At 51.8% G+C, this 14,915-nt stretch overlaps 2 protein-coding genes across 6 annotated transcripts; one reads left to right on the top strand and one right to left on the bottom strand.

Moving 5' to 3' along the window:
• The first annotated feature begins 4,031 nt into the window (after positions 1-4,031).
• Positions 4,032-14,446, top strand: BLCAP (BLCAP apoptosis inducing factor). 3 transcript variants are annotated; one of them, XM_053199985.1, is made up of 4 exons: positions 4,073-4,189; positions 5,350-5,520; positions 5,825-7,583; positions 12,477-14,446. In XM_053199985.1, exon 4 carries the CDS (start codon positions 12,653-12,655, stop codon positions 12,914-12,916), a length of 264 nt encoding a protein of 87 aa, XP_053055960.1. In that variant the 5' UTR covers positions 4,073-4,189; positions 5,350-5,520; positions 5,825-7,583; positions 12,477-12,652; the 3' UTR covers positions 12,917-14,446. The 3 variants fall into 3 exon arrangements, with proteins under 3 accessions (XP_026925860.1, XP_053055960.1, XP_053055959.1); XM_053199984.1 differs by having other exon boundaries at positions 5,350-7,583; XM_027070059.2 differs by lacking the exons at positions 5,350-5,520; positions 5,825-7,583 and having other exon boundaries at positions 4,032-4,189.
• On the bottom strand, positions 8,244-10,675 carry NNAT (neuronatin). Of its 3 annotated transcripts, none has more exons than XM_027070063.2 (3): positions 10,501-10,675; positions 9,488-9,563; positions 8,244-9,257 (listed from the first exon to the last, which is right to left on the bottom strand). In XM_027070063.2, exons 1-3 carry the CDS (start codon positions 10,570-10,572, stop codon positions 9,028-9,030), a joined length of 378 nt encoding a protein of 125 aa, XP_026925864.1. In that variant the 5' UTR covers positions 10,573-10,675; the 3' UTR covers positions 8,244-9,027. The 3 variants fall into 3 exon arrangements, with proteins under 3 accessions (XP_026925864.1, XP_026925862.1, XP_026925863.1); XM_027070061.2 differs by having other exon boundaries at positions 9,483-9,563; positions 10,501-10,673; XM_027070062.2 differs by lacking the exon at positions 9,488-9,563 and having other exon boundaries at positions 10,501-10,671.
• Positions 14,447-14,915: the final 469 nt, after the last annotated feature.

The raw sequence follows: 14,915 nt of genomic DNA on the forward strand, positions 1-14,915 counted from the left end.
TGTAGTTTCGCAAAACATCACTCTATAAACAACATAACCTTTAGCTGATTCTTCATCATTTAGCCCTAAGTTTGCTATCCAGTCCCAACAGAATTCCATGGACTTGGTCACTGGCTAAATTGGAGGCTTGGAGGACAAATGAGAAAGGAAGGAGCTTGGTCAGGTCTTTAATTCATTCACTCATTCATTCATTCCACAGTGACCGCGTCCTACTCCCTGCCTGGCCCTGTACGAGGCTCTGAAGCCAAGAAATGACCCCTACATTAGCCCTGCCCTCAAGGAGCTCACAGTCCAGTGAGAGTTAACAGACAGGAAGTACGCACACATTGGCCCTGCTTAATTGACCATCTCCCCAGACTGTCTGTAGATGGAGTTTGTCTATTCCCTCCATTCCTAGCATAGTGCCTGGCCCATGTTAGGTACTAGATAAATGTTTGCTGAAATGAAAACAAAAGCTTCACAGAGCAGGCAGCAATTTGATCTGGGGCTTTGAGGATTAGAAAACTCTTGACAGGTGAAGACAGAGGAGAGGACACACCCTCTCAAGAGGAAGAATGACAGGGTCATTGTAGAAAGATCTGTAGAAAGGCTTCTGTGTGGAGGATGATGGCTTTGGGTGAGATGCGGGGCACTTAGAGGCTGGTTCAGGGCCCAGTGGTGAGTGGATGGTGGCCTGGACCAAGGCTTTGGAGGTGGGGACAGAAAAGGCCTGATGGAGGATTGAGGAAGCATGGACAAGCCTTGGGGAGTGTGGAGCAGGAAAAAACAGGAGCCGTGGGTGAGTCTGGCTGTCTGGTGGAGCAGAGCAAGTTGGAGAGGACTTGGAAGGAAGTTGAGGCCTGTTGAGCAAAATTTAGGGGCATAAAGACCCTTCAGGTCCCTCAAGTCAGAGCCCAGCTTTGGTGTCATTTCTACCACCTCGAACTGCCGTTGGAGGGTAGAGCAGTCTTGTGGATACAGAGGAAGCGAGCCAGCTGGGCAGGAGCCAGCCACATGTGAGTGAGAAGCCCTGCCTCACTTTCTCCAGTTTTCTGGGGCCCCAAGGGGAAGAGGGCTGGCCACGGAGGCCTTGTCAATGCCCAGACCTAGCATGAAGGTTACTGGAAGGCAGAGTCTCTCCAAAAACTGCCTTCTGATTCTTGCTCAGCAGCACAAATCACATACTGTGGATTGGGAGGACATCGTCCTCTCTTTTATTATATTTTATTTTTCTTGGGCTATAACACGCATAAAGTATATAAAGTCTCCTAATCTTAAGGTACAGCTTGATGAATTTGTGCCCATGTAGTCACCAAGCAGATTAAGATATAGACCTTTTCCAGCATCCCAGAAAAGTCCCTCTTATTCCTTTTCCATCTCTACTCCCCTCCCCGCGACCCAGGTAACTACTATTCTGATTTCTATCACCATAAATCATTGTTGCCCACCCTTGAACTTTATATATGAACGGAATCATACTATATGTATTGTTTTTGTGTCTGGGTCCTTTTGGTCAGCTTAATGTCACTGTATGTGATATTAATCCACATATCACATGTCAGTATATTATACTTTTATATGCATAATATAGTATTCCATTGGATGAACGTGCCATAATTTGTCAGTTCTCCTACTGATGGACATTGAGCTATTTCCAGTTTAAGCTATAAATAAATCTGCTAAAATTCTTTTGTGAGTCTTTTTGTGGACATAGGCACTCATTTCTCTCAGAATGAATACCTAAGAGTGGAAATTCTAGGTCACGGCAGAGGTGTATGTTCGGATTTAGTAGAAACCGTCGGTTATCAGAAGTGGCTGTACCAATTTCCTCTCTCACCAGCTGTATGCAAGAATTTCAGTGGCTGCACGTCCTTGTCTCTACTCCGAGACTCCTCTTTTCTTCCAGTGTTGGATACTGGAACACCAGAGATTGGAATGGGTGCGTTGATCCCTCAGCCCATTAGCAGCAAGACAGACAGAGGCCACATCCAGTTTGTTTCTCAGCTGGGGGAGGAGTGGACATCTTGATGTGGATGTGACTCTAGGAACTGGGGTAGTCATCTTATGACCATGAGCATGAAACCATCATGAGGATAGCAGATCAAAGATGGAATTAAACCTGGGAGATGCAATGTCCATGATGACACTGCACTGACAAGCCACTCAATTAATTTGCCATTGGGTGGCAGCCTTCTTATTTTTAAGCCAATTGATTTGTGGATTTTTTTTTTTTTTTTTTGGTGGTTTTCTTTGTTTGTTTGTTTTGTTTTGTTGGCGGGGGTGGGGGACTTATAAAGGATATAGTCTATTAGCCCTCCTTTTAACCAAACCCACTGATTGCTGTCCTCTACAGCAATCAGCCCCACTGAGCACTTTCTCCTTCTTGAAACCTTCTCGTTGGGATCCCATATTCACCTGGTCTTCCTCTTACCTGTCTGGACACTGCTTCTCAGCTTTCTTTCTTGGCTCCTCCTCCTCTGTCTACTTTTTTTTGTTTTTAATCTATCTTCCCTCCCTTGGGATCTCATCCAGCATCATGATCCCATCCATCACCTGTGTGCTGATGTTACCCAAATATGAATCTCCAGCCCAGACCTCTCTTCTGAGCTCATCTCATATAAAAATCCCTGTTGACCCTCTCCACCTAGATGTTGCCCAGACATTTCAGATTTGCCTTCTCAAAGTCAAACTCTGTATCCTCTCCCTCAATTTGATCCTTCTTCAGGTTTCACTACCTTAGTGAAGGGCTCTTGACTCCTTCCTACTCAAGGCAAAAACCTAGATGTTCTTGCCATTGCCTTAGCACACACCCACATGCAATCTTTCATCCTTTACTTCTCTACCTCCCCAAACCGCCACCCTGAGTCATTGTTACTTTGCAGCTAGAAAGTTGCAACAGCCTTCTAACTGGTCCCCCCACACCTGCTCCCAACTGTCTTCCAAGCCATGCAGCCAGGGTAGCGTTTCAGAAATCCAAATTTGTTATCATTCCCCTTATGAAAATGGCTCCTCATTACTCTCAGGATAAAATCCAAATTCATTTGGTACCATTACCTGCCCTACTCCTTGCTCATCCCTCATGCCCCCGCCACCCCCAACTCCTTCCCACCTCATCTGGCACAAATGGTTCTTTCTGCTTAGTGCATTTCCCCTTACTCTTGCCCTGCACAACTCCTAACTGTCCTTGGTTTCTCAATCTAAATGCCAGCTTCGCAAGGATGATCCACCCTTACCCTCACCCTATGTCAGGACCCCATTCATTTTTCATAATCCTTACTTTCCCACCGCGCATCCCCTGCTGCATAACTATATATTGATTTGATTAATATTATTGACACATAGTGATTATTTGATGACTCTCTTTCCTCCTCCACCCGCCGCCCCTACACTTCACCCCACTAGAATGGCAGGTTGGAGCAGTGTCTAAGCCACCCTCCACTCCACTTGCTTTTAGCAATGCATTTAACAGAGAGTAAGCGCTCAAGGAATGCGCTTAATTAGCTGATAAATGACTCATTCAATCCCCCATAACAACGCTGTGGAGTAGGCATTTCATCAGACCTAGGGAAGCTGGGTGAGAACCGGGGTAGGCAAGTTGCCCGAGGTATAGTGAAAGCGGAGGAATCAGGTCCTGCCCCACGTCTGGCCTTAAATTCTGAACCTGGTTTTTCCGCTCCTGAACTTTGGCCGCTTGGTGAAAGAGCCAGGGAGGGGGCGGACTTTGAGCTACAGGAAGGTTTTCCCGGATGACACGGGCGATCCACATGGGGCACTGGAATCAAGAGTTCACCCACGGAAACTAAGGAACGCCCCCTCCGCTCTCAAAGAGTAAGGATCACAATCTGCTGCATATGCATGAGGGGACCATGAAACCGTGATTCGGGACTACCCAAGACGCGCCTGATTGAAAATTCTTCGGGCTTGAAGACTTGAGAACCTCCAGAATTCCTCACACATACATAGAAAGTTTTCAAAGGCTCATATAAAGCGGATATTCAGGGAATATCGGGTGAGGACGGTCCAGGTTTGGGTCTTTTGATCAGGCGTCTGCTGGAGGCAGCCCGATCCCAGGAGGGGTCCTCGGTCTGCTCCACTAGAAGACGAAGGGGGCGTCTCCCCGGCTTCCTGCGGCGTCGGCGGCGAGCTGAGGTGGAGGCAGGCTGCGGCAGCGAAGGCGACAGTGGCGGCGGCGCCATGGCAGGGCTCGCAGGTACCGTGGCGTCGGCCTCCTGGGGACGGGATAAGAGGCCCTCAGTGCGGCGGTGCCGCCATGTTGTCCCCTCGGGGTCACCTTAGGCGTCGCCCGGTCCCTTTCTGGGGTTTTCCTTCCGCGCACCCTGGGGGCCACCCCTGTCCGGTGTCACGTGATTGCCCTGTGTGGCCCCAGCCTGGGCCTTTGGGGGTCCCTTTCCGGCCCGAGGGCGGGTCACCGGACCCCTGGGTCTCGGTCTGGCCTCCAAGGTCAGCGCTCGCCTGTCTGTTCCCAGGAAGGGACAGACAGAGCCGGGGAGCGCGGAGCTGAGGGGCGCGACTACCGCGTTTTCGGCCCGGGGCCCACGGCAGGGGTCCCGGGTTCTGAGAGTCCTGCCACTCTGTCCCCGCCACTTAAATCGCATTTTTTAAATCAGAAGGGGCGTGGGGGAGAGGGGAGAGAGGGGTCTTCCCCACACATACAGGCACCCGCTTTGGTGTCTGAGGTGATGAGGTAATAGGTTGACGCTCTGCCTTGAGTCGCGGGTGCTTCTCACTCCCTCGTAACTTTTCAGGTCTGGACACCCGTTCCCTTTTCTGCAGTGTATATGGGGAGTGGCCCTCAAGGGCAGCTGAAGGAACGGAATGCCTGGCACACCCGTGGCCTAGAAAGAAGAATGGGGGCTGGGGAACAGTTGCTTTTTCCTTCCCCCTTCCCCCGTCCCAACCTTCTGTAAATTCCTTCCAGGCCTCCGTGTTCCTTTTCAACGCTAAATGTTGGGACAGCCTGGGGTCTGTCCTGGGGAGGAAATGATCTTTCTGTTTATAGGTTCGGATCGTGTTTTATCCCTTTCAGGGAACTGGTGTGTTGGGAACAGCTTCTGTTTGCCCTGCCTGACACGGTCCAACCATCCCCTCAGCCTTCTGGACGGCAACACCAAAGCCAGGACCAAAAAAAAAAAAAAAAAAGTTCCAGCTTAAGTGCTAATGCCAAGTGTTAGATCTTGTCTATGTGTTTGTTTCAAATCAGACGGACTCATTAATGTCAAACAAATCTGTTACCAGATTCAGAGGCCTGGTCAGTTTCCAGTGACCAGATCAATTCCATAGCTGAAATTGGTCTTGTTAGAATTGCTGCCAGAAACAGCTTAACCTTTTATCTGTAACGTGTTGTTTCAGAGAGGAATCTGGAAGTCTGGGTTTGGCTGTCTTTTTTGTTGTTCTCTTATCTTCGAAACATATGCATTCCATCTCAAGCCTGTCACTGTGTGCTGTATACCAAGGATCATGCGTTGCCTGCCTCTTTGGCTTCCTGTTCTGGGAATGCTCAGGAATCGGGATCCTGCCGGGGTACGGGCCCTGTGGGAGGGAGAAGGGGCGGAAGGGAGGGCGAACCAGATCCTTCTCAGAGAAGGTGGTGACCGGTCTCTGGGGCAAATAGAGGAAGTCAGAGGTCACCAGGGAAAAAGAGCGTGTTGCTAAACCAATGTTTTGTGTGGTGTGTGCACGCTTATGCACATTGAAATCTCGGGGGGTAAAACTAACTGCAAATTCAGAATTTCACTTTAGGATGCTGGCTCCTGAGTAGACACAGTTTGAAAATAGGGGGTCTAGCACATGGCTCTCAGCAAACCTGCTCCCTCATCCAACCCAGGTGTAATGAGCTGTGGCTGTCCTGCATGAAGCTTGGGAAACTCTCCGCCCCCTCAGTCACAACCCAGATGCTCCACGGATAGAGATGACACTGTCACATAGCACCCCACACGTCTGAAAGCCACGGTACCCAAGCCCTCCTGGAGCTTAACCTGACTGGTTAGGCTGAGACACTAACATCTTCTTGGGGTATTAGTGCCAAGGATCGTGCCCATTGGTGTCCTGCAAAGCCATTCCAATCCCCTCACAACTCATCTGCTGTATCCTTGGTCTCACAGGGGCAAAGCCTTGTGGTGGTGGCAGAAACAGTTTAGGAAGAAGGGAGGCCTGTGGACTAAGGGTCTTGCAATGAAACTCTAGTGATTTTCAACTTCTACCATTGCTCTCTATCAGAATAAAATGTTTTCATGGTATTGCTTCTGGAAAAATTTTTGTAAACAAGGTGTGTCTGGACCAGACTTCTAGGCACCACACAGGAATAGAAAGTGAACGCATTCCCTCTGTCTTCTCCAGTGGGTTGTGTTTGCTGCCAGAACATGAGGGTTTGGGGGATGAGGGGTGAAAGTGGAAGAGTAGACATTGCACACTCAAGCCTACCCATGTGGATGCAGGCCACCAGGACAGCCCTTGCCTGGAAGTCTGTCATCTCACCATGCCACACGGATGCACGGATGGAGCAGCCCCACAGGTGGGCTTTGCCAAGATTATCTAGAAAGCCCCCGGGCTGCCAGCAGCCTCCTGGCTTTTAAAGGGGGCACAGGAGGCTAAGGGGAGAATGCTGTGTCCAGAGCAGCCAGACCCTTGCATGCCTGTCTACCTGAACCTGGCTGCCTTATAACTGGGCTGAGGTTAGAGCATCTGGGACAGTGGGGCTGTGGGCACACCCCTCGAAGGCTCTGAGGGGAGGCAGCCTTCACTGAAAACACATGGGGAGATGTTCATGGTTCTGTGGGTTTAGTGTGGAAAACCACAGAAACTCCCAGTCGAGGCCTGCCAAGGTACAGCTTCGGAAGGGAGGTGTGGGCATTGCCTGCTGATGAGTCACCCCGGGGCAAGAGGAGACCTGTCTCACCTTCAGGCTATAGCACAAGCAGGAGCCACCCAGCCTAAGGAAGATGGAGTCTCTCATTATACATCCCTACCCCAATCCTGATGAGTCCTGATTGGCACTTTGGTGACAGAATGTTTCTAGAATCCTGGAGTTCACTGGGATCTTAGCAGCCCTTTTACAGAGGGGAGCTAAAGGTGAGGGGTAGGAGGTAACCTGGCCAGCTTCCCTGGGCTGATTGATGATAAAGCCCAATACCGGAACTGAGGTCTGCCCCCTCCACCCACGTAATTCTCTGATGCTGTACTGAAGTTATAGATGCCTCTAGAGGTGCTTGCAGTGGGTTTAGAAACAAGGGGGTGCTCAGAAGAGGGGAAACATTATCTGGCTCAGGGTGGGCAAGGTGCTTTGTGCCCCAGAAGTGTTTGTGACAACTGTGACTAAGGGATTTGAGGAAGTGGCAGGGAGAGAGAGATTTATGGCCCTCCAGATTCTCCCTTGGTGTTGACCCAGGAACAGGTGTATAGTGACAGGGACACATGAAGTCAGAGACAAGGCTGAACAGGCGGCAGGGCCATTTGGTGAGGCAGTCAGCTGACCATGTGAAAGGAGTCCTGAGTCACTCAGGAGTGAAAGAGGGGAGAAAGAAGTGAGGAGCCAGCCAGCCCACCCACCCTGACATGACAGTTGAGAGCCCAGGGCCAGGGACCTGGTAAGCACCCCTAAAAATACGGAGGCTAATGCCTACAGAAGTGAAGAACCCACTCATGGAGAGATCTGGAGAGTAGTAGCGGGGCAGGGCAGAATGCCCTTGCAGTGGTCCTGGTAGAGGTTATACGGCCTAGAGGGATAAGCTGGGCAGGGGAGGCACCACACCATACCTCTTATCCCATACTCATTAAGCCAGTGCCTACCCTGCCAGTGCTCATTTCCTTGGGGTTCCTGGATGGAGATAAAATTTTGTGTTGTAAAGTCCTGATTGTCCCTTGGTCCTTAGCACCCCATCTTGAGGGCTACTCCCACCTGTTGCCTCCCATCTTTCCTGCTGATTACCTGCCACGGCCCCTTATTCCAGGACAGTGAAGGCACCCACCCCTCTGGGTAGGGGAGATGGTCCCTGATTCTGAGACCACAAACTGAGATGTAGACTTTTCTCTTTGGAGTGGGGGAAGTGGTCCTTTTTCTCAAAACAGTGTTAAATGAAGTTGGAACTGAGTGTGTGAGGGTCCCAGCTTATTCCCATTTTGTTGCCTCCCCCTCCCTCCCTCTCCCAAGTAGTGTGCCGCCGCCCCCCCCCCCCAACTCAGTGGGTGCATCAGCCCAGTCTTAGGAGTATGTTTCGAAGCTGCAAAGGAGTCACAAGAGACAGCTGTTTGGTGCACCTCCACCACCCCGCAGGGTCCTAGGACACTGTGCGAGATGGGGGAGGTACTGGTTTTTTATTTTTTGTAGAGGTGGTCCCTGTCCTCCAGGAGCTTACAATCTAGCTGGGGAGACACAACTAATGCACACTTATACAATCAGTACAATTAGCGATTACCACAATATTGACCACAACTGCGTGAGACCAGGGAAAGCAAGATCAGTGAGGGGCTAGGGGCTCGGAGAAGGTGTTTTAGTAAAGATGGGATTCATTTACTGGTTGAATAAGTCCAAATTGAGTGACATTTCTTTGGGGTGGGCTTAGAAGGCATGGGGGGGGAAGGGTAATCGAGGGAGCAAAGGCAGCAAGGCTGGAATGCACGTGTTGTAGGCAAGGGACAGTGAGAGGGCCCCACTCTATTTCTTAACCCTCTTCCCTCACTCTTGCCCTCCAGTCCCGCCACACAGGCACGCAGTTGGCGCCTTGTCTGCTGCATCGAGATTCAGGGCTTCCGCTGGTGATGATGGAATGTCCATTCTGCTGGCTGGTATGGTTGTCTGGATCTCTGTGGTGGGGCCTGCTGGCATGGCCATGGCTGCGGGGCTGGGTTGGCGCTGTCCCGACTTGGTCCAGATCAGAATGCATTGCCTGTGCCCAGATCTCGGGGGTCTGCTCCCCCCACCCCCCTCCTCCCTCTACCCCACCCAGTGGTCAGAGGGGCGCAAAGGGGTTTGGAAGGGATCTGGTATTGTCGTCATTGTCGGTGCTGCTTCTCCGGGGGCCTACCGGCCCCTCACTGACCTTGGCAAATGCTCCTCTGGCGAGAGAGCACAGGGGACCCCCCATTCCTGCGCGGCACTGGCTCCCATGCTGGCCGAGAAGCACAGGAGCACCTGGTGACGCGGCCGCCCAGGGCTGGGGGTTGGGGCCTCAGTTGGGGGCTCGCTGCCGGCGCTCTCCCAACACCTGCCGCCCGGTCCTCGACACCGTGTACGCCAGCTTCTGCAGGGAGTACCTGAACACCTGCGGTGAGAGACCCAGGACCTGCCCTTAGAGGCAGGTACCCGCAGCGAGTCTGCAGCGCTGCCGTGCCCACCCCCGCCCCCCCCCTCCTGCCCCGCCTGCCTGTCGGACTTCGAGAGGCAGGCGCGGGCGCAGCTTGTCCACGAGTCAGGGCAGCTGGAGCTTTTCCAACTGTGCTGAAGGCTGCATGGCAGCAAGCTGATTGGACCCACAACTTAGGTATACCTCACTTCTCGCAATGGGCTGTGTCCCTGGAGGATTCCGAAAAGCGAATCCTACCCAGTAAATGCAGCATTCCAGGAACACCTTAAAGGAAATATGCGATTCCTTTGGCAAAGGGATTCCTTTAGCAGGGAATTCTTCCTGCAAGGGGGTGCTTTTAGGGTAAACGATTTTATGGGCAAAGTGCTTTCTTCTGATTTATTAATTTTTACAAAGCACTTTGTCTCTATGATTTCTTTTTTAAATACAGTGAATTGTCTTTTATTGGGAGCGCTTTTTTTTTCTCTTCCATTTCTCCTGCAAAGAACCTTTTCTAATTGTTTTCTTCAAAGCGCTTTTATCCGATTCATTTTTTCTGTTAGCTCCTTTGTCTAATTTTTTTCTGCAATGCGCTTTTTATCTAGTGCATTTTTTTCTGCCAAGTGCTTTTACCAGATTTATTTTTCCTGCAATGCGCATTTTCTCTAATTCATTTTTCCCGCGAATTACTTTTCTTTAATTCGTTGTGGGTTTTTTATGAAGTGCTTTTTATTTTTTCTCTGAGAAGTGCCTTTTTCTAACTTATTTCTCATCCCACCTTCGCAAGCGCTATATATGTTTTTAAAAGACAATTTCCCCGCAATGCGCAATTTTTTAAAACGGAAAATTCTGCTATGCGAGGGTAAAGTCTCTTCGCAAAACAGGAGTGCCCCGCCTCCCTCCTGGGGTCGAGTCTGGGTGTAGCGGGTTTTTCTTACCGCGTTGGTCGCTAAGAGCCTTGGCGATCGTCAGTGGCTGGCGCCCGCCGCGCCCCAACTCTTTGTTCCCGGCCGGGCGCGGGCGCACTGGGAAGGGTCTGCGCGTGGAGGAGGGCGCCAGGAACGGGCGGGGGCATGCGGTGCCGACCGCGGCACTCGGGCAGGCAGGGATCGCGGCAATACGGATAGGACGGGTCTGGGAGGCGGCAATTGCGACGTGGGCTTGCCGGTTAAGGGGGCGCGCATCCGGGCCCCTCTCCCACCCGGAACCTGGGCACACTTACCTGCAGTAGCACGCGGAAAATGTACCAGCCGATGATGAGCAGCTCAGCTGAAGCTGCCGCCACTGCCGCCATGGTTGCAAGAGTGGTGGGTGAGTGGTTGAGAGCGAGCGCGGTTCGCCGAGGTCCGCGGGTCTCGGAGTCCGCTGTTGGGCGCACTGCCGCAGCCGCCGTGGCCGCGCCTTAAGTATCCGCCCGCCACCCAAGTGCGCATGCGCGCTTGGGGGTGTCCATGAGGAGGGGTGGCCGGGGGCGCTCCTCATTCGCCGGGAGAGGAAAAAATAATCCATCTGCTCTTTCTACACCGACCCCCGCCTCCTGAGTTCCATCTTAGCCCCTTTCCAGAAGATTCCGCTGTGCCGCTTTTGAATTTTAGTGTAAAATGGAGGGGAACTGCAACTCTTGAGAAGCGCAAAGGGTTAGGGTAGGGGATGCACGTCTTTGGTGTGGAACCCCCCCTCTCTGAGCCGTGGCCTACAAATTTAAGCCCAGTGTCCCGTGACGCGCCAGAACCCACCTTGGGCATGGGTGGGAAACCAGGAAAACATAACTTAGAGATCATCTGCCCCGCAGAGCAAATAAAAGGTGCCCCTTCCTGGAGCCTTGGCTTCACAGGCCCCTGGTCAGTACTCTTCTAATATTTGATGTGCTGTAAGCCTACATTCTCGGCTTCACAAGAGTCCCTGAGCACATAACCTTTCCCTCATTCCTCGCGTCCCGCTTCGTACGGTTACTACCACGGTGACTATTGTAGGAAAGTGAGCCAGAGCATTGAGCTCTAGGCGCAACAAAAGTGGTAGTCCCCGGGTATCTACCTTGTGGGAGGGATGCAAGAGGGATTGGTGCCTTTGTGTGCGTGGAAGGAATGGGATGAGCTTACCGAGAAGTGGTCGGAAAGTGCTGTGGGACAGTTTTCTGCTGGACAGGTCTTTTCAGCCTCCCTCTTCTGCTCCCCTCCCCCCAGGCCCTGGTAGGTCTTAACACAGCCAAGGAGGCTCTTTGTACCCGTTGCGCTGGGCGGCTGCAGCCTGGAATGGGGTTTTGCGACCGCCACCAGAGGGTTGTGGCTGCCGCAGCTCCATTTCCAGGCACAGCGGGAAGACCTGAACGCGGTCTGGGAGCTCAGCCCCAGCGCACTGGTGGCCTGCCGCTCCAGAGCGCCTCTCCAGCAAGCTGCCTAGCACAGGGGCCAACTGGCATTTGCCCCTGTGTGGATAGAAAATTAATTTTGATTAAAAGCTCACAGAGGTCAGGTTCTATACGGTTGCCAGCAGCAGATGGAAAGTGTAAGTGATCCAAGCGAGGTCAGTGTGGATGAAGTAGCATGGTGATTTTTTTTTTTTTTTTTTTTTAATATGTTGACTTTCGAAGAAGTTGGCTGGTTTGGACAAAATGATGCTGGGCTGCCATCTTAAAACAAAATATTTGGTAGTGCCGTCGCTGCAGCTTCGCAGAGCATGCAAAGATCCATTGCCTGCAAACTCCAGCCGGCAGCACGCTGCTCTAGTTCTCCCCTGAGCACCTGCTATGATAGATACTAGGTACAGAATCCTATTCTTATTACTTGGGGGTACAGCACTGAGCCCATGGCCATCCATGGCAACCACAGGGCGGTATTGTGAGGTCTGGGCCCCTTGAGGACGGGCTGCAGCCCCAGGAGGCGATACATGATCTCTGCTGGGCAGGGCCCAGGCAAAGCCAGTCCACTGTGCCGGACCTGCCCGAAGAGCCCTCTGGCCCAACCCCGGCAAGCCTAGGGGAGACACCCCAGGAGGCTTCCTGGACAGGTGATGTGGAGAGGAGTAGACTTCCATGGGTGGGCAGGGAGGAAAGGGCATTCACATTTGCTGTTGTTAACCATGATCCATTTTCCCAAATAAGTATACATTCTGTTCCTGTTTTTTTTTTTTTTTTTTTTTTTGTCTGTCTGTCTGTCTGTTTTTTGTCTGTTTGTCTGTTGTGTTGACTTTTCTCTTCAGGATCCCTGCTGCCTTGGTGATCCCGGGCTGACAGCCAGAGAGCACAGCGGCTCAGCTCCTGGAGAGTGAGGGTTGAAGAAAGCGGAGGGCAGCTGCCTGCGCCCGCTGGCTCCCATTGGGTCGGTTCCTGCAGCGGTGCCCGGTGGCCTTGGTGAAGGCCCTGCCCGGCAGAGATCATGTATTGCCTCCAGTGGCTGCTGCCCGTCCTCCTCATCCCCAAGCCCCTCAACCCCGCCCTGTGGTTCAGCCACTCCATGTTCATGGGCTTCTACCTGCTCAGCTTCCTTCTGGAGCGGAAGCCTTGCACGATTTGTGCCTTGGTTTTCCTGGCAGCCCTGTTCCTCATCTGCTATAGCTGCTGGGGAAACTGTTTCCTGTACCACTGCTCTGATTCCCCGCTTCCGGAATCGGCGCACGACCCCGGCGTTGTGGGCACCTAACAGCCTGCCCTGTTAGCTTTCCAAGGAAGCAGAAGATGGGAGGGGAGGCATTGACATAGGTCATAAAGCATTGGAGTTTCAAATCCCGCAGCCCCGCGGGTGCCACATTCCTGACGGCGCCTTTTTTGGCCTGTGATGTTTTATCCTTATAATGTGAATAATGGCACTGACCGGTGCTTTTATTGTAGAGTCCTATAGTCGTGGGTGGTCTTGTGATTGTGTGTGTTCTGTCCCCATCTCGGTTCCTCCCCTTGCTCCCCAAGGCTGGCAGGATGGTCACGCCCCTCGCCTCATTCCTGCGAGGAGTCTGCACCCATCCTGGTCAACCGTCCCGGCATGACCTGGGCAGATAAAATGCCAGTCTCGTCACCTCTGTGACCCCTCCTTGTCAGGGTCTCTTCCCTTCCCAGAATGTTACCAACCCCTCAGTCCCTCTCCTGGTTTCCCTTTAGTTCTCTTCCGCCCCTTTCCTTTTTGGGGGAGCACCTGTCCAAGACAGGGCTCATTTTTGCACTTATCTCGAATTTAAAGAGATTGCTGACGCCCGAGAGCCTCGCTTTTTCATCCTTCTTTCCCCGGTCAGCAGGCTAGACAGAAACATGTCTTGACTGTTTGTTGTCCACAGATCTCCAGTATTTTCTCCACTTCATTTTTAAGAAAGAAGTAACAGATGTTGTTGCTCTTTCACCTGGGTTTCTGGGCTCATGCTTACCAGCCCAGCCTCGCTTTCTTTGCCCTTCCTCCTGCCTTTCTCAACTGTCCCGAGGAGGGGGGGCCTCATTGTGTCTCCTGTGCATGCTCTGCAGGATTGAGGTGTGGTGTGTCCACGTAGATCTAGCAGTCCCCAGCTGAGTGAATGGAAGAGTACTTGTGTGTTTTTTCATAACAGCCATGATCCCCTTGATAGGTGTTTGAATATATTTTGGTGTGCCGTGAGTGTGTGTGTATATGTGTGTGTGTGCGTGTACAAATACATGTGTATATTCCTTTTAAAGAAGCTTTATCGAACGTGTTCTGATTTTGAGGTTTAGCAATAGCTAGCTATAGTAGGTGCCGCTGCAGTTTTTATTTAGCATGGGGATTGCAGGGTGACCAGCACGCTGGACTCCGAGGCGGTTCAGACAAGACAGAGAGGAGCAGTGGCCATCATCCTCGTGCCAGGAGCTCCTTCAGTCCTGCGCATATAGACTGTACATTACGAAGAATACACAGGAAGACTTTGTGACTGTCACTTGCTTTTTGCTTTTTCTGCGCTTCAGTAACAAGTGTTGGCAAACGAGACTTTCTCCTGGCCCCCGCCCACCGGGGACTAGCATGGTTGTCCGTCCAGTCTAAATCATCCATCCTTCTCTTGCCTGAGTGGGAAGGGCGGTGGGCCAGGCAGAGGACAGAACTGGAGGCAGTCCATCTAGGGAATGGGACCGTGAGGCCACACTTGTGGAACATTTGGACTGCCATTCTGGAGCTTTTATTTCTGGTGTGTTCGTTGCACAGCTGTTTGAAATGTTTAATAAAGCTTTATAAACTTTACTTTGTGGTTTTATGTGGCTGCAGTCCATTTGGGTCGTGGTGTTGGATTTCTAAGTTGGTGGGGGACAGAGGGTAGCATGGAGGGGCTGAGTCCTTGGCGCCAGAGTACCTTAGCCCGAAAATTTGATCTGCTCTCTGGAGAGCAGATGGTGGGGTTGGGGGAGGGGGAGCAGGGGGCAGGCCAGGCGGTGAACAGGAGGGAGTCTCAAAGTTTTTAGAGATGAGACATTTGTGTTTCTCAGCTCCCATGGCTTCTCGCCTGAAACTGTTTCCCTCCATAGGAGATTTGAGTAACCGATCCCTTGACAAACAACTTAGGACAGCTGGAGCTCTAATCATCAAGGATTTTTATGGTGCTGCTTTTGAAGTAAAAATAAAGTGAAACCCCTTATGGCATTTCAAGTGGAAAAATAAATAAGGCTGGCCTCCAACCAGGGGGCTTACGGTGATGGCTGGAAGTGCGAGAGTG

The sequence above is a fragment of the Acinonyx jubatus genome, chromosome A3 (assembly GCF_027475565.1).
Source record: "Acinonyx jubatus isolate Ajub_Pintada_27869175 chromosome A3, VMU_Ajub_asm_v1.0, whole genome shotgun sequence".
In the NCBI taxonomy this organism is placed as follows: domain Eukaryota; kingdom Metazoa; phylum Chordata; class Mammalia; order Carnivora; family Felidae; genus Acinonyx; species Acinonyx jubatus.

Excerpts from the sequence above, each read along its gene's own strand:
- NNAT (XM_027070063.2), bottom strand. The coding sequence starts at position 10,572 with ATGGCGGCAGTGGCGGCAGCTTCAGCTGAGCTGCTCATCATCGGCTGG. Across the intron at positions 9,564-10,500 it reads TTTTCCGCGTGCTACTGCAG|GTGTTCCTGGAATGCTGCAT; the intron begins GTAAGTGTGCCC and ends ATTTCCTTTAAG. Across the intron at positions 9,258-9,487 it reads GACACAGCCCATTGCGAGAA|GTGTTCAGGTACTCCCTGCA; the intron begins GTGAGGTATACC and ends CTCTCACCGCAG.
- BLCAP (XM_027070059.2), top strand. The coding sequence starts at position 12,653 with ATGTATTGCCTCCAGTGGCTGCTGCCCGTCCTCCTCATCCCCAAGCCC.